The sequence below is a fragment of the Acipenser ruthenus genome, chromosome 22 (genome assembly GCF_902713425.1).
Source record: "Acipenser ruthenus chromosome 22, fAciRut3.2 maternal haplotype, whole genome shotgun sequence".
Classification (NCBI taxonomy): domain Eukaryota; kingdom Metazoa; phylum Chordata; class Actinopteri; order Acipenseriformes; family Acipenseridae; genus Acipenser; species Acipenser ruthenus.
In genome coordinates this window covers 19,158,937-19,177,720 of record NC_081210.1, presented here as the reverse complement: position 1 = coordinate 19,177,720, position 18,784 = coordinate 19,158,937, and the positions used below count along the sequence as shown (strand labels likewise).

Below are 18,784 nucleotides of genomic sequence, written 5' to 3'. Positions count from 1 at the left end.
TTGAGCTTTAATAATGTAGGAAACTTTCAGATCACTTGTAAGCACAACTAGCATGTCAAAGCTATTATAACAGCATTAACGTCAACATGACTGAGACTTCCATCCCACCACTGAAATAAAAAAGCATTACAACGAAGCATAACGTGGGCTAGCTGGCATTGCAGCTCAAATTGTATTCAAAAGATGACATTATCTAACAGGGAGCTGAACATGGTACCTTTATAGAAAACGTTGTACCTGAGACAAGCAGTTCTGTTTTTTGAGACATAATTCTATTAGGAAATTAGATTTCAAGGACTGTCTCTGTAGTTTATAACCTTGTCATTGTTATAAGCACAGCACCTGTTATATAGGGAAACCTGTTAGATTTACTCCACACAGTAATCTACTACTCTGGTGGCAGGAAGAAAGTTGCCATGGTTACAATACTAGGCCCCTATCAAAAAAATAAAAATAAAATGACAACGTACCATAAGTCATTGATAATCAATTTTTTTAGATAATAAAAATCAAACTAAATATTAGCCCCGGAATTCCTGTGTCGGCAATCTTAAATAGATTTCACATAATGTTAAAGCAGAAGTATTAAATGTCAATATTTGAGAATGCAGTATTACCCCTGAACCTGGGAATCATACACAGTATTTCCACTTTATTGTGAACCTTCTTTATAGCTTCATTCTCTGCAATTTATTGGTTATAATGATGTTGAGTCAATTTAATAGACTTCAGGCCGAGGTGTCATTACCTAATATCAGATATTACCTTCCCAAACTCTGCTCTATGAGGGTAGAGTGCACAGACTGTTTACATGACAGACAGTAAAGAAGTAAATCAAGCTATCAATGTTACAATCACTGTGCACGTATTGCCAATATATTATTTTGACATATTGAACATCTACCGTAATTTAATATATAACCACCGCCTTTTTACATATATTGGCATTTGTGTGTGTTATATACAGATTGGGCATTCTTTTTGAGGAGTGCAGTATAATCAGGTAATAGCGTTCTATTTATTGATACTATGGTGTTTTTGATGGGGTAGTATAGAAGAGGTGCCAATTATACACAATGCTCACAATATATGTTAAAAATGACTGTACCTCAGACTTCCTATGCTGGTGATGTTTTACCCTTTATGTTTAAGGTGAGTGTTTGATAAGTAAAGACTAAAATATACACCCAGATCACAATGTAATACCTTGTTTCCACTATCAATTAAAATAGCATGCCGTTCTCAAAGTAGATTCAGTGAGCCACATGAAGGGTGAACCAGCGCACAAGACTATAAACAGTAAAATATATAAAATGGGGCATAATTCATGCTATCACAACCTGACACCAATCACTTCCTAATGTGCCTAAAATAATTTTCACTGTGGTGCAACTTCTAAACAGGTGCTTTGGGGTGCCTTTATCGGAGATCAACATGAGTTGCTCAACACAGTCATCATGTATCTGAGCACTGGACAGAGTGGACTTTGCCTCCCATACGGACTTCGGGCATTGTTTGAAAGCATGCTACATACAGAGGTTGCAAATGTGTTTGTCCCAATTTGTTCTTGTTTAAAATGATGTCCATTTGAGAATCAGCTCCTAGACGAACTCAATTCACTAATCAGTGCAATGGCTTTATCCCTTTAGTACAATGGACCCGAGTTGTAGGTCTCATAACATTATGACACGTGCTGGGAATGGTAGTAGATTTTTGTATGTTTTTATCTTTCGTACTTTGCCTTTTGATAGTGCACGTTGAAACAATGCTCGCTGTCACGACCGTATCTGCCTCACTGTTTCCAGGATGTTACTGGAAACAAAACACTGCCTAAGGAGCTGGTCACAAACGTTTAATCTATAGCACGCATATTTACATGAACCTGCTGCTGCATGCATGCATACCAGTGTTTACATTAATAAGCATCTACAAGCATGCTATGAAATGTGCTGACAAATTAATTCAGTTGATTAAAGAGTAAATAGTTGTATGTGTTCCCCTTACTTTTAATGATGTTTGCTATAGCTGTGAGGATTTTATTCTTACTAATATTTAGACTGAAACTCTTTACTATGGCTGCTTTTCAGCTAAATTCCTTCTGCTGTTCCTTGCAAAATGCCCCGGAACTGATTCAGTCATAGTCAATTAACATTTGCTCTCTGTCTAGCAGTCCTCTGTTGAAAAGTGTCCAAAGAAGGTTTGACTTAATTCTTTAAGTCACAAAGACACAGCAATGGGATTCCCACATCAACAATGGGAACATTAGTTAAATGATCTTAGAAACAAACTAGACTGATCGTATAAACAAGAAATAAACGGAGGATTGCGGTTGTGAAGTGAAAGAGTCAACCTCAGATCTCATTCCTCAATTGACTCGCCTGTCCTCAGTTCATTGGTAGAGCAAATGCACAAGTATATTATTGATTCATTTCTCATTCAAAAAAGTCATGTGAGTCTGTTGGCTCCATCGGCTCTAAGCAATTCTGATACTGGGCTGATTAGTGTTATAAGACAATACAACATGTCTATATAAGTGAGCTTTTTTCAACAGGTTAGTGATCTTGTTTTCAGATAACATCTTTATATAATCTGTTATGGGACCACTAACAACAGTTTTATTAATAAGTATTATGATCCAACAGTAGCTCATTCAATCTAATGATGACAAAGGACTTTGAGGCAGTTTTAGTTGTAGTCTTAGCAATTGACAGTAATATCATAGGAAGATGAATTGTAACAGCAATCTTATTGAGATAGAGGATGACCCCAATGCATTCATGTTTTTAAGAAAGTAAGTGCAAGTAATGGGATAAGACAACAACTGAATCAGACATCCGAGGGAATTAAGTAAGAAGACCCGTATTCTTAAAGGAACTAACCCTAAGATAACATTTTAATTATGGCCCTGCTATCTGTATAGGATTAAAAAAGGATTTAAAAAAAACATAACCCCCAAAATGAGAACTGTGTGCAATGATTTCATTGTAGCACTGCACTGAAAATCCTAGCCCTTCATTTGTCTCCATCACAGTGATCCTTTGCTTTGTTATTGGCTATTTTTAAAAGCTGCTATAGTGACAGAGGGGTGATAACTCAAATGTATGCGTAGGGATTTTATTTCAAGCCGATTTTGAAGTGTTAGCCAGCAGTCTTAGGAAACATAAAGACATTAAAAAAGCATATTGTTCACCTGTTGCACAGATCTATTCCCACGAGAAAGACATGCAGCAAATAAAAAAATAAATAAAAAGCCTGCCACTCACAACTACCACTGAAATATCTGAGGATCCCTGTCACCTGCCTGTTCAATTATTAACCAAAGCAGGGCCATAAACTTATAGTTTATGGAAAGTTTGATTATGACAGGGTAATAAAGATTACATTTTATTGGTCTTTACCCCTTTGCTTGGTCTTACCTTGACACAATGTGCATGTGATACTGAATACTGCTTTGTACCTCTGACCTTTCCCTGACTCTGTTCATCTGTACACACTCCCTCTTTAAAGCTATAGCACCCATTGGTTTAGTAAGAAGGGTAAACTACAGGACAAATTCACCCCACTATTTACCCCAGTGTTTACAATAAAAATGATATTGCAAGGCTTCATATACATACACATGCATTAATTTTATACTTAGAGTATAGAGTTACAGTGCATACATAATATTGATTAAAGTACAAATATAGAAATCAGTCGTCATAATGTCACATATAGTAATGTGACCATTTTTCCAGCATGCTTTACATAAACTTATGAAGTTGGCAGTTATTACACATTTAAAATACTGCATGCTTTGAGACTTTTGAACATAACATTCTGATGCTCTGGTTTTCAGGAACAATTGAATCACGCCATTAAGCGTTTCTCTGGATACGTAGTTCATGTCTTGTGAATTGTTTTCTATGCAACAGCCATGGCTTTCAAGGTCTTTAGACTGTTATTATCTCCATTCAGTTGCTGTGAGTGGGAGTAAGTTTTGCTCAGTGATTTAGACTTGGCAAGCCTAATATTCATAAACACTACTGGTCAGGTATCTGTCGGATGAAGTAAAACAGCTCGGGTCTCTCCTTTCATTTCCACGTGACACAGATAACCTTATACTTCAACTTCAAATGTGTAGATATGTGATCTCTTATAGGGACATTTAATTAAACACAAATAGCAAATGCATTATTTCCCTGTTCAATGGTTAAGTTGAAGTATATTTTTGACATATGCACTGGTGTGTTTGTGGTGTCCTCTTTGGACTGGAAGTTTTATTAAGTAGTGCTATGCAGGCGATTAGCACAGACCATACTGTGATTGCATCTAACCTTCAGTAGGCTGTGCAGCACATTATTCACTGCTTCTAAAAGCACAGCAGAATGTGTACAGTAAGAAGTATTTGGAAATATCAAAGAGACACCATTCCAATCCTGCTGTATCAACCTGAACCCCCCTTCTAGCAGAACACAGCAACGTCATCACAGGAGAATTGTAACAAACAATGCACAGGGGTTTAGATATATAAACACATCAGTACTGCTATAGTGCTGTTGCATTGCAGTGGATTAGCAGTGTGTATAGGTGAATAACACTGATATCACTAGTCAAAATATCAAAATGTTACCCTCTTGGTGCCATTCCATCCTGGATATAATATTAATAATAATAATAATAATAATAATAATAATAATAATAATAATAATAATAATAATAATAATAATGGCAAGTACTACTGAGCTTGGGATTCACTGGACACATGCCATTCAAGTACAGTAGATGCCATTTTCATAGTAAGGATCTGATACAATATAAATACAAACACTGGTGTTTGCATGGGATGTTAGTTACGCTACCGGTTACTGTGATATCACAGCTAGTCCACTTCCTCTCCTATTCTTCAACCACAGGAAACACAGCTTTACAGTTCCATAGCAAACCAACATCCCCCCAACTCACACTCCTGGGTTCCATAAACTCTGTTGCCTTGGAAACCCTGGGGTAAGATTGTTTGAGGAAGATTGCCATCTCTTCCTTGATCTCCTTCCCTGTCTTTCTAAGATACTGATTAAACTGGCGGCTGTAATAAAACCTGGAAGAGAATAGGACGCAATCGTGTAAAGAAAGGGAGAAAAGCAATCACTGATATATTTAAGCATTTCACAGTACACATGTGCTGTGTGTGGTTTAACTGCACTGCGGTTCCTCTTCTGGGAACAACTGTTCGGTTTGTCTCTTACCTGCACTTACTAGTGCACAGCCTGTGAAGAATGACACCCTGGATGAGCTAGACCATCAACCCTTTTTACCAATAATGGCAAGAATACATGGACTGAAGATGTATTTTTGCTTGTCAGTACAACATTAAATAATTTTAAATAAAAAAAAGGGTTATTGGTTAATATTAATATTAATACAGAGGTAAATATCTGCCTTTAACTAAGGTGTAGGTCCACATTTGGCAGCATATACATCACCGGTTCAGCATAGAAACAAGTCTGCTCTTTGTGTCTGCTGTGTCTTCAACCTAGAGTCTGCAGTCTTGCCCATCATGGCTTGAACTGATTTGCTGTTTTAATATAGTATTTAATCGATCACTGCAGTACAGAGTGCATTGAGTGATACCAGACTTCCGAGTAGATACAATCTGAGATGGAGTCATGTTTTTTATATTAGCACAGTGTTGTCTACAAATGCATTCCACTATAGCTAAGTTCTATGGAATTTTTTTAAGTTCTGGATTCAGTTCAGTTATATGCTGCTTCCGCTGTCGGACGTAAAAAAGAACCGGTCATTTAGTGGCAGGCCGTGTTGAGAATGGGACCCTTTGTGATATTTATTTATCCTAAACTGTATTATCACAGGCTAACAAGATTTGGATAAAATTGAACTTCAGAAACACACCATTTGTCATACACTACAGAATACTTCTTATGGCTTCCATTTATATAGCAACATGCCACTTCAGTGTTTACTTTCACTCCCTTTATGTAATTTTGATACTGTGAATAAAATGTATTAGGGACCCCCCCCCCAAAAAAAAGAAGACAATTCATTGCACCTTTTGCTCAGGAGACCTCCAAGTAAATAGATAACCTCTGTTATTCAAAACTGTTAGCCAAATTCTGAACAATCTCATATAAGCAAAGTTATGTTCCACATAGTCTTACCTGACTTTCAAAACCTTCATCTGACAGACTATTTAAGAATATACTTCTCGCTAGTGAATACACTGTTGGAGGAATCCGAATTCTAAAACATACCTTGTGGCTATACTGGCACACAGTGGACATTGTTAGATAACACAACCCAGGAGTGACAGCTAGAAACTGCTCAGGTTGATACAAAATGCATCCGCTCAATAGGGAGTCAGCAATCAATTAACAAGATAGTCAAGCCTTATAAGAAAGAGAAACATCTATAATTATACAGTGGCAAGGACTGCCCTATTCATTTCAATGGGCAGTGTGATGTTATATATTGCTAAAGCCGCTGGGTGCAGCTCTGCATGTCAATCACAAGCTGAAGAAAGCCAGCTCTGCAGAGGCTAAAGTTGTCTACGGAGCTCATGGAGCTGCAAAGATAAAGAAGTGCCATTGTACATTCCTTCAACTCTATGCATCTCTGGCCAAAAGTGCTGTATCACCTAGAATTTAAATTATACGACATAATTAAAACACACACACACACACACACACACACACACACACACACACGCACCCACACGCACACACACGCACACCCACACACACGCGCACACACACGCGCACACGCGCACACACGCACACACGAACACACACAAACACGAACACACGCACACACACACACACAAGCACGCGCACACACACAAGCACACACACGCACACACACACACACACACAAACACACGCACACACACACACACACACACGCGCACACACACGCACACACACACGCACACACACACGCAAACACGAACACACGCACACACACACACAAGCACGCGCACACACACACATATATATATATGAACATAATTGACATCTTTTATTTAACATCATGGAATCAAAGAAACTACAAAATGAAAAGTCTTCCGGAAGCTTTAATAGAAGTATAGTATTTCATGCTAGATTTTTGAAATGTCACATTTTTACATTTTTTTTCAGTTTTTGGAAAAATATATGGAAAACTGCAAAGTGGTATGTAATTCAATATCTTAATGTAACATTATTCTGCAGGTTTCATTTGACATTATGATGCAAAATTAGTTTAATGCCTACAAAATAAATTGAAGAATTTAAATCTTCTACAAACCTTCTTAACCTTTATTTTTTTATGTATTCAAAAAACACTATTTATTAAAAAATGCTCAAATAAATGAAAAATGCTCACATAAATGAAAGACATATCAATAAATACCTTACCCCAACACCACCCCTAACCCTGCTAAAGAGATCTGGCTAAAGACAGCAGATAGAAAAACAAAACAATAATATGCATAGCAGAATGAGTGATATTATTGTTCTCACACTAAGATGCATTATACTGTACAGGAATCCATACTCATACTGGGTGCTGAGGCATCAGTACTACAGGGCCTGTGCATAATTGAGTAAAGATGGGTGTTTCAAGTGGCAGTTTGCACTGGAGAAAGGACACAATGTGCATAGTTGTGAAGATACTCGGCAATTACTGGGCAATTATTCACAATAGTGGACACATTTAAAGAATTCTAAATTTAGGAAAAAGGATGTCTGTCTCAAATCAGTAGGGAACTTCCATGTTCTTCATCTTGCTCACTAACCACACAGATGTTGTTCCTCCTTTGCTGTGGTTAATCTGCTCTTGAGTTTACTCTTCCTTGCCGTCCAAAAGGAGGGCATCATATTTAAAGATGCATAAATATTTGCAGATAGTATGTTAACTACATGGTATGATAAAGCCTTCTACACAGGATACTGAGTTCAGACTAATAACCCTGCCTGCACTCAGTTAGAATGGGCATTGTGAGCAGCAGGGGTAGCATGGTCAAAGTTTTACTTAATGTTACAATAGTTCAAATTGATCATAAGCAATGCTTGGGTATTTTGATTAGCTGATGGGACTCTTTGATACAAAATACAGTATGTGGCTAGAGGTTTATAACTTGTCAGCAAACTCTGACCTGTAGAGTAGGTTTGATCAAAATATCAAGTGGAACATCAAAACTCTGCAAGACCAGAGTAAAATGACTAACAAAAGCTTTAGTCATAATGGACCAACAACAGCTGTCAAACACTACAACCTGGGGTATGAACAGAGCACTGTGATCCAGACTCCTGTGTGTCTGAAGTCCAAGGTGAAGTCCAAACCAGACTTCATTTTCATTTCCCTTTCTTGTCAACTTCACATAAAACTTAGCTACAGCAGTTGTGATGCACTGTGCGGAAATGCGATCCTCTGTGCAGCACACCCATGGATAACTAACAAGTCATATATCTTTTTCAGACTGTTATGATTTTCTACCAACGTGTGTCTTGTCCAGTGTAGAAGATTTCTGTGGTTTGGACTACTGTTGCACGTCTCTGTTGCATGACCCACTTGGACTCGACCTGTGCTTTCAGGAGATGCTTTCTGCAAACCAAGCTGATTGCATGGACACATATAAGCTCAACAAGATACCATTCCCACACATTACAGACTCATTTTACCACATTTGCGAGAATGTTTTTTTAAACCTGTAGTTTTTACAGACGTTATTACATTTCATACTTCATTTGAAGGAAGATTTAAAAACCACAAGGCTACAGTTTTTCGTATGTACTGTTTATTTATTATCAGCAATAATTTGATGACCACAAACTGTGGTAGGCTTATGTGGTTGTGGGCTTTGCATTCACTAGCTCGTTGCTTTCAGAGAAACTAACAGTGAACTAACACTTAGCTCGTATTTCTTTATTTCTTATCTAACACCCAAAAGTCCATAAAAGACAAACAGTGCAAAAGAAAAGAATGCAATCAACAACACTGGGCCCTGTTTACAAAGCTGTGATTTGTACGCCTGTTTTCTACTTTGAAAGTCCTAAAACTGTTTAGCAAGCTACGATACTTAAGATAAGATACTTGTATGTATCTTATATATATTATATGTATGTATGTATGTATTTATATATATATACAGTACTGTGCAAAAGTTTTAGGCAGGTGTGAAAAAATGCTGTAAAGTAAGAATGCTTTCAAAAATAGACATGTTAATAGTTTATATTTATCAATTAACAAAATGCAAAGTGAGTGAACAGAAGAAAAATCTACATCAAATCAATATTTGGTGTGACCACCCTTTGCCTTCAAAACAGCATCAATTCTTCTAGGTACACTTGCACACAGTTTTTGAAGGAACTCGGCAGGTAGGTTGGCCCAAACATCTTGGAGAACTAACCACAGTTCTTCTGTGGATTTAGGCAGCCTCAGTTGCTTCTCTCTCTTCATGTAATCCCAGACAGACTCGATGATGTTGAGATCAGGGCTCTGTGGGGGCCATACCATTACTTCCAGGACTCCTTGTTCTTCTTTACACTGAAGATAGTTCTTAATGACTTTTGCTGTATGTTTGGGGTCGTTGTCATGCTGCAGAATAAATTTGGGGCCAATCAGATGCCTCCCTGATGGTATTGCATGATGGATATCTGCCTGTACTTCTCAGCATTGAGGAGACCATTAATTATGACCAAATCCCCAACTCCATTTGCAGAAATGCAGCCCCAAACTTGCAAGGAACCTCCACCATGCCTAAAACTTTTGCACAGTACTGTATATATATATATATATAAAGCTACTGGTTGTTTAAAAATAAAATACCATGTCTGACGCTATCGATTCTCTGAAATGCTTGGCCACATTGTCTCAGTTCTGTCTGTAACAAAAAAAGAAAAAAAAAGGTTGTGGTTTTTCAGTCTCCAGTTCATTTGTTGTAGTCTGACTTGTTAATGTGATATTTGCTATAAACATGAAGTGCCGGATGTATCTTCTACTGCTTCTCTTGCTTTTTTCTCTTATTTTATCTGGTAAGATGTTTTTTTAATTTTTTCTGTCATTAAAAACTAATATTTCATATCAAGTATACATATAATTACATAGGTCATGGTTATGATTAAAAACACAGATATGTAGTTTTAAAAATGTATACATATATATATATATATATATACTGTACATATATATATACATATATATATATATATATATATATATATATAGGATTGACAAATTGCTTTATTTAATTAACACAGGGAAAGCATTTAATTTGCAATTGGGAGTGGGTCAGCACGCTCAGTTCATTTTACAGGCTCTTAAATAAGTATTTCAGGTTCAAAGCAATTCTATCACATACTGTTATTATATTTTGTCAATGTTTGAAACAACAGTGAAAAGTTCCTTGTATTATTCAAGTTTATTTACACATCACCTAGTTTTGTTTAATGGGTAAAACGTTCAGGGGTTGAAAATCTATGCATACAGTAATTAAATATGAATTTACAATCTAGATGTTGTTAATTACCTCTAGTAGTTTTTATAATCTTAGATCTCAGACTGTTCTAAGTTTCTCAGTTCCTAAAGTTCGTACGGAATTTGTAAAAAAGGCATTTGGTTTTCTTGCTCCGTGGTCTTGGAATAAACTTCAGTCAGAACTGAAATGTACTGTTTGTTTTGATACCTTTAAAGGATTCTATGTAGCTGAGACATGTTTTTGCTTTGTCAGATGCTCAAATTGATTCTTGTTTGTATGGTTTGTCTTCATTTAAATTTGTGGGGTTTTATTTTGTATCGTTTTTGTATTTTAAGTCACCTTCTTGACCAGGTCCCCCTTTAAAAAAAAAAAAAAAAATCCTGTTTTTAATTCCTGGTTAAATAAAGGTTAAATAAAATAAATAAATACAAAATATAATAACGAAATTTCCACCAGTGTCTGCACAGCAATAATATTTAGCCCTGATTACATAGCTATAAACATAGTGATGTCCTCAGCTTTTGAGCCACTAATATAATGTTGATGCTCTTTTTACAACAGCGGCCGATGAATTTTCTACTATATATGGTGAGCTGGGTGGCTCAGTTTTCCTGCACCTGAAAAAAGCGTGGCTACTGAACAACGATGGAATTATACAGAAGGACAATACAACCACAGTGGGGAGGTTTAAAAACAATTTTACTCTGGTTCACAGCTATAAAACACATGCTACATTATTTTCCAATGGAACCTTCAGAATGGACAGATCTCAGGAAAGTGATTCTGGAAACTATACTGTGGTAACGCATGACAAAGATGGACGTTATAGTGGAACATTTGTCTTCCAGGTCATCATAACTAGTAAGTTATTAATGATTTGGGCCATGCACTCAAATATTTTTAATTTGAAATTATGTTAGCACTGTTTTCAGAAAGAGAAATAAATAAATAATAAATAAACACCAAGTACACACTGGTTTGAAACTTTATTGGACACTAACGATGATTTAGAGTAAAGAGCTTTCCAAATCTATCCCTTTGTTACATTTCACTTTTGAAAGGTAATAAGTGAGTTTATCAAACTGTTATTAGTGCATGAAAAAATTGCGTAAAGCTGAATCTCCTAAATAGACAGTGGCTGTTATAACATAGGTTATAACATAATTAACAGTATCATAGCAGGAGAATTATTCCCTTCAAAATCATTCATTCAAAAGTACTTGTAGTGTTCCGTGCTTTAGTGATGTTGCTAAGAAGTATTAGTGATACCAAATTAAGGCTTTCTCAAAAATGAAAATGTACTGTATAAACATTTGGTATAACTTTGTAAAATGGTACAACATATAAAAATAGACAGGAAACCTTAGCTAGAACACATTAAGGGTTGGTGTGCATATATTGTGCAATGAGTTTGTTTGCTTATCTAATTATGTCTTTTTTTTCTATTTAAAGTTCCACCTGTATATGGTGTTCTGGGCAGTTCAGTGTTTCTGTACCAGAAAAAGGGCAACCATCTGAACTGTTCTGATTTCATATGGAAAAAGGATGGCTCTTGGCTGGTGACGTTTCAAAATTCAACATCCTCTTTTCACCCAGAGAATACAATCAAAGCTGAAATTTATCCTGATGGAACCCTCAGACTAGACAACACCCAGGAAAGTGATGCAGGGAATTATATTGTGGAGCTGACTGATGAAAATGACACAATAATTCATACAGAGGGCCACCACTTAATCCTGATTGGTAAGTTTTTATGCATATAATACAATGATAATACTAATAATAATAATAAAAGAAATGGAGACACTAAGACTTACTGCTGAAACGTTTGCCATTATTTGGAGCCTCCATATTCCAAGTTTCACTATGCTGATATGAATGCATTACACAATTACAATTTTTTTTTGGTAGCATTTTAGATCACAGAGCAATAGCCAGGGTTTAATGAATACATATCTCACATTCCTTTTCTCTCATATATAAACAGAGGAGAATAAGTTTGAAATTGTAGATGGGATTGAAGGAAGCCCAGTTTATCTCCAGCTGAAAGGGGGTAATATGAGGGAAAGTTCCCACATTGAATGGAAAAGGGGAAACACCCCACTAGCTGAGTTTAAAGAAAATAACACTGGTTACCATGGAGACTCCAAAAACAGATCCGAGATATTCAGCAATGGGACCTTGAGGCTGGACAGTACTCAAGAACATGATACAGGAACCTACAGTGTGGATGTCTTCAATGGAGATGGAAACATCATACAACATGGAACTGTTCAGTTATTCATAATAAGTAAGTGGTTTATACATTAGCAGTTGACTCTACAACGAATCTTAGTTTATGATCAGCAACTCTTATAGTGTGCTGGCCTTGATGACAGTGCTCAAACACAGGCCCATGTGCTGGTAATACACAATACAATACAACGCCATTTGCTGTTATATAACTGTCTTTATGTGCTTTACAATAGGGCACAATAGGGCACACCTTGGTTCAAATGCAATACTTAAAGCCACACGCAAAGCAGAAGCAAGGTTTACATTTAAGTATGATAATTGTAATTATGATCATTCATCTTACGAAGTGCATAGCTTTGGAACCCCATTGCCAGATTAATTTATAACAGGTAAGAAATGCGGATTCAACAACTCAACGATGTGATGGATACTGTGTGAGCCGGCTGACCTCTCTTTCTCTTAATTGATATATTGCTTGAAGTTTCCCATAATATTACGGTACTCATTCTTCAGATATATGTTCATTTGAGATGGATTAATCAAGACTACATATTGCAGGATACAAAGAAACCACAGCTGTTTCTGGAGCCACGGGGAGCTCAGAGTTTCTCTACTTTGGGAAAACTGAATTTCAAAACATTTATGATATAAGATGGAAGAAGGAGGGCTCCCTTGTGGCTGAGTTTAAGGGTCCTACCCCTCGTTACTATGGAGACTATGGAAGCAGGGCTGAGGTCTTCAATAACGGGACCCTCAGACTGGACGAGACTCAGGAAACTGATACTGGAAATTACAGTGTGGATTTCTTTTACAAAAATGGTACAAAAAACAAAATCCACACTCAGTTATTCCTAATTGGTAAGATTATTATTATTATTATTATTATTATTATTATTATTATTATTATTATTATTATTATTATTATTATTATTAATTAGAATCAAGTTACCATCTCCCCTATATTTTCTATTAATCAATATCCTTTGTATATTAAAATGCAGTAATGTTTAGATATTTTAATTATTTGTTTTACCTTAATCCTGCTCGGGCACTCCCTCAACAAGGCATTTTAACAGTTTGTTTTTCTATGCTCTACAAGTGTTTTTTTTTTACATTATACTTACAGTACATATCACCAAGCCCACCTTTCACACCTTTTCACAGCTTTACCCCAATACTGATCACCTAGCATTAACAAACTAAACATAATGCTGGGTACTGTTCACACATAGCTCTCACAGGGAGGGACTACCCCATCCTAAGTGATAAAAAATACCAAAGTATACAGTTCCTAATTATTACACATTGACGAATGAATCTCCACCTCAGTACTGCAGTGACTATGGGAACAGGAGTGAGATTTTTGCTAATGGCCCCATCAAATTTGACAGGAGGGTTCGCTCAGTTATTCATAGTTAGTGAGTTCTTCTTTGTGCTGACCCCCGGTTTCTCAGTTTAACATTATCACATAATCTCCATAAAATGTTAAGATTTCAATCTAATATTTCAACTAAAAAGTAATCCTACTCTCCAGTGTACACAATCGGTGTACCTCTAACTTACATCTAACTAACACTTTGCTCTTTCTTCAACTCTCTCTGGCCAAAGGTCTTCTTATTTGGCCTCTAAGTCCATTCTTTTAGATCCATTCTTTTTACTTCTGTATTATATTATATTATATTATATTATATTATATTATATTATATTATATTATATTATATTGTTTGTACGTAACTTGGTAACACTAGTTTAAGGATCTGGTATACATACAATAATGCATCTATACTTGTGTTATTAATGATTTTACAAACAATATTATACAGTTATTGATATTAAAAAGTCATTAGTATAGTGCAGTAAAACAGGTAACTAATGAACCACACACTGTAAACCACATTCTTAGGAAATACACACAAATCCTATGAAAAAGATTTTAAACAGATTTAGTACATACTTTACATTGTAACATTGCGAGAACACTTGTGTTTTCTTTGTATATTCTCAAACAATGAAAATATAAACTAAGATGTTTTTTTAAAATCTGACATAGCTAATTTAGTTTTATGGTGTATAATTATTACTTTGTCATGAAACTTTACACTATCTAATTTAATAACCTGTTGTTGCTAATCCAATAGGTTTTCTAATGTAATATTTACATACATTCACATACAGTGCATTAGTAAAAATATATATGTTATATGTGTTATATACATTACGTTATGGTAAAAACCTTAAAAATTGAGGAACTTACTACAAAGTGAATTGTCTTACAATGTTTTTTAGATGCTGTTTCTGAACCTGAACTTAATTATACATGCACACCCGATGGGAAGGTTGAGTTCCACTGCTTTTTAGAAAAAGGAGCTGATCCTTCATTCACATGGAGTTTGAATTACAAGACTCTGGATGGTAACAGTGCCCCGCACAGTGTTAAAAGCCAGACACTTGTTTTGAAGGACATAACCGGCTATGTGGTCTGCACTGCTGAAAACAGTGTGAGCAAACAACAGAGTCCAATTGTCTTCTATTCCTGTGAAGGTAAAAAAAAAAAAAACATTCTGACTTTTAAAGCTTTACAGATTATTTAATTCATGTAATGATGTAAATGATATGCATTTAATAATTACATGCAAATTATATTTCTAAAGTAATTTAAAGCATTTTTAAAATTATATCAAACAACTTTTGTGAGAATTAATAGGTAACACATCAAAAGTTTCTCCACCTGTTTAATAGGTAAGCAATAACACACAGAAAGACATAGGTTTGTGCCTCATGCCTCACAATTAGGTTGACCAGATGTCCTGGTTTAGCTGGAACAGTCCCAGTTTTCCACCAAAGGTCCCGGTGTCCCGACATTTTGCTCAAAATCTTTAAAAAGTCCTGGTTTTCAGCCACTTCCTGTAGCGTGACACACTTTAAATGCTTAAAGGTGCTAACACAGACATACATGCTCATTTCTCAGTGTGCCATGCGTTTTCATTTAGTTTATATTCAATATGAATTTACAATTATGGGTAATACAATAATTTCATAATTAAGCTAGCTGCTTAAAAAAATGATGAATAAAAGATAATACTAAGAGAGGATGGCTATTTAAATAACCATTGAAATAGCCTATATTTAAATGGTTTAATTAGTCTTATCAGTTATTGAACAACTTGTCCCGGTTTTGAGCTGAATATATTGTTGATTAACTTTGTAGATGTGTTTCTTTATTTATTTAATAATATACTGCATCTTGAGTGTTGTTTTTTCTCAAAAGGAAAACAAACAAAGTAAAATAAAACTACTTACTTGTATGTTTTATACACATTGGTATGTACATTTTAAATTACTATTCCCCTACAATAATCATACAATGCACTTTGAATTTTAATTGCAAAGCCTTTGTTTATTCTCACCACAGGCAATCCAGACATTCAGTCCTAGCGGATCAGCTGAATTCACAGTGGCTGTGGCAGGCAGTGGCTTGCTTGCTGGGAGCCACTCATAGTAAACACATACAAAGCTGCCTACTGCATTTTAATACACCACTGAACACAATTACTGTACTGTTGTTTACCTGAATACTTCTTCAATGTGCAACTTTCAAACCTAGACACATTTTTAATTTATGTATGTATTTATTTTTTACTCCTGCGCGATCCCTTCATAGTTAGGATCTAATGCAACTATGCTCAACCCCAGTTTTAGAAACGTTTGATTGGCTGCATTCCGTACTCAAGCCTGAGGCTTCAAAGGCATGCTTGCTGGTGCCGACCGGATCGAAATGTCATGATTTTAAAGAAAGGACTATCAAATAATTACAAAAAAAGCTTAATACTTATGCAGGCTGTAGCTCTTAACCACCAGCTGTAATTTCTCCTTGTTTTATTTTTTTCGTTATTTCTTCATTTTAAATAGGGGCTATGATGTGTCCTTCCGCAGTCTGCTGTGTACTATTGGTTGTATGACCGAAGGAACTTTAATTTCATTGGGTCTTTGTTTCCAGGGTGGTGGGAGTGGCGTCTTTATGAAGCTCAGTTGAGCTGTGGCAGTTGAGGAGGCAACATGTCCTGTTTGAAGTGATGGATTTCATCACCCAGACCCGAAGACATTTTTTTCTTAGTCTAGTTGCTCTTCCTCACTGTTACATGTGTTGTCAGTTTTCGGAGCTGTATTATTTGTCAGTTCCTGTTCCTCGTTCATTCGTTTTGTGTCACTCTCAAATTGACTCAGTTACTCCCCTATTTTCATTCTGATGGTTTCTATTTGTATTGAAGGGTGGTCCTGTCAGCCTTAAAATGTTGAACATTTAACTTTTCATGCACTGTTAGTTCCGGCTAAGGAGCAAGGTCATAATCACTCAATGCAATAACACATCAAGAAATTGTTACTTTTTGACGTCACATTAAGGAATTATGACTGTTTCCGTATATGCTGCTACTCATTCAGTTATCTTCATTGTAAATAGCACCAATATTGTAAATATATATTTATATATATTTGTATTTGTGTTGCATTAACAATGAACCTCTTCTAATGACAGGTTTCTTCACTGGAAAGCTCTTGTACCTTATTATATGCTGGGGTTCCCTTGTGGCACTGTTCACAATAGCGCTCGCTGTTCAGCTGTTCCTGAAATCCCAAATTTCAGAGTAAGAAAGACTTATCTCTCAGTTAAGGTTTACAAAGCAATGATTTGAACACATATGCACAATGCAGTATTTCAAGACATGTTGTTTTTTGTTAACCCTTTACTGCGCTGGGTATGTTACCATACCTACTTAAAGCCTATTTTCTCAAGGGCAAATATATTGGACACTGGGCAGCAAAGGATTAAAATAAATAAATAATATTCCAAATCGCTGAAAATTACCATGCGTAGATGCAAAGATTTTCAGTAATTAACTAATTGATCCCTGCCAGAAAAAACCCCAATACATCCTGTCCCAATATTTTTACTTTGATTGCAAACAGTTTAATTACCCTGTAGTATTTATTTACATATCCTGGCTGATCTAAGAACAGACAGCTTCTTCTGTTTCCTAAAAATAATTAGTGAAATAGCAAAACATTTTCCTTGTTTCACATTTTGGCTCCCTCAAAATTAAATAATATTGTATTTGTGGTAGGAATCACAGGAGGAGAAGACGATCCCCAGCAAGGTAATGATAAGTTCCATACAGCAATTATGGGATGAATGTAGTGCTGCTAAACATGTGCATCAACCTAGAGTGCTTTGAGCTTATGAGCCATATAACCTGAAACTAAGCAATTAAACAAAGGAGCCATTCATGACGCATGCAAGTTTAGGGGTCATATCGGATTTGTATGGGATTTGAATAAAGTGTGGACAGGGTTTAATATAAGTGTGAGTTGTATCATAGCTTTACATCCATTTAATTGAAATTATTAACTAGTTCAAATGTAAGGACATGGTTATTAATGAAACCTAAATAACAGTTTATACCATGTTTATAGATACTTATTCATGGAACCTTAACGCTAAGGTGTGATTGAAATGAATTGCTCAAATGCTGACTTCATATTATTTTCATTCAGATTCCAGGAGAATGCTGTCCCAGTCAATCAGGGTGAGAAGCTACAGTAATATAAAACACAGTCCATGTGCTTACAAAACACACCTGAGACCTTTCACAAGCGGCAAGATGTCTTTATTATATATGTATTGTAACATGCATACTGTAAATATTTCAATTTCCTTTCATGAAACATGTTTTTAAAGTGTCTTGCTGTCTGCTTTTAGGTAACCTTAGGTACAACTGGGATATTGTATTATAATTGTATGAATATTGTCATTTAACATAATTTGATGATGTTAAATAAAATTAGGGGGATTTTGATTGTTTTTTTTAACACTTTGTGCTTGGGTTTTTGTAAACTGGTAGATTTCTTACAAACATTATACAAATCAATTGAGCACAGGGGAACATTACCTAACATGTCATTTTGTACATATTTAGCAGTGTCACATGTAGTGTTCAGCATGGATCTTGTTTTTTTTTTAAAGGAAATAAAAATTGAAATAAATGAATACACAAATAAATGGATACCATAATATGTATTTAGAACTGTTAGTCTTCAGCAGGT

General features: G+C 35.7%; 1 protein-coding gene across 1 annotated transcript; it reads left to right on the top strand.

The window, feature by feature from the left end:
* The first annotated feature begins 9,937 nt into the window (after nucleotides 1-9,937).
* Nucleotides 9,938-18,627, top strand: LOC117431082 (uncharacterized). Its single transcript, XM_058996588.1, has 9 exons — nucleotides 9,938-10,007; nucleotides 11,012-11,311; nucleotides 11,903-12,193; nucleotides 12,438-12,740; nucleotides 13,244-13,543; nucleotides 14,972-15,226; nucleotides 17,220-17,328; nucleotides 17,806-17,838; nucleotides 18,236-18,627. The coding sequence occupies exons 1-9, from the start codon at nucleotides 9,950-9,952 to the stop codon at nucleotides 18,282-18,284; spliced, it is 1,698 nt and encodes a 565-aa protein (XP_058852571.1). The 5' UTR covers nucleotides 9,938-9,949; the 3' UTR covers nucleotides 18,285-18,627.
* The last annotated feature ends 157 nt before the right edge of the window (nucleotides 18,628-18,784 follow it).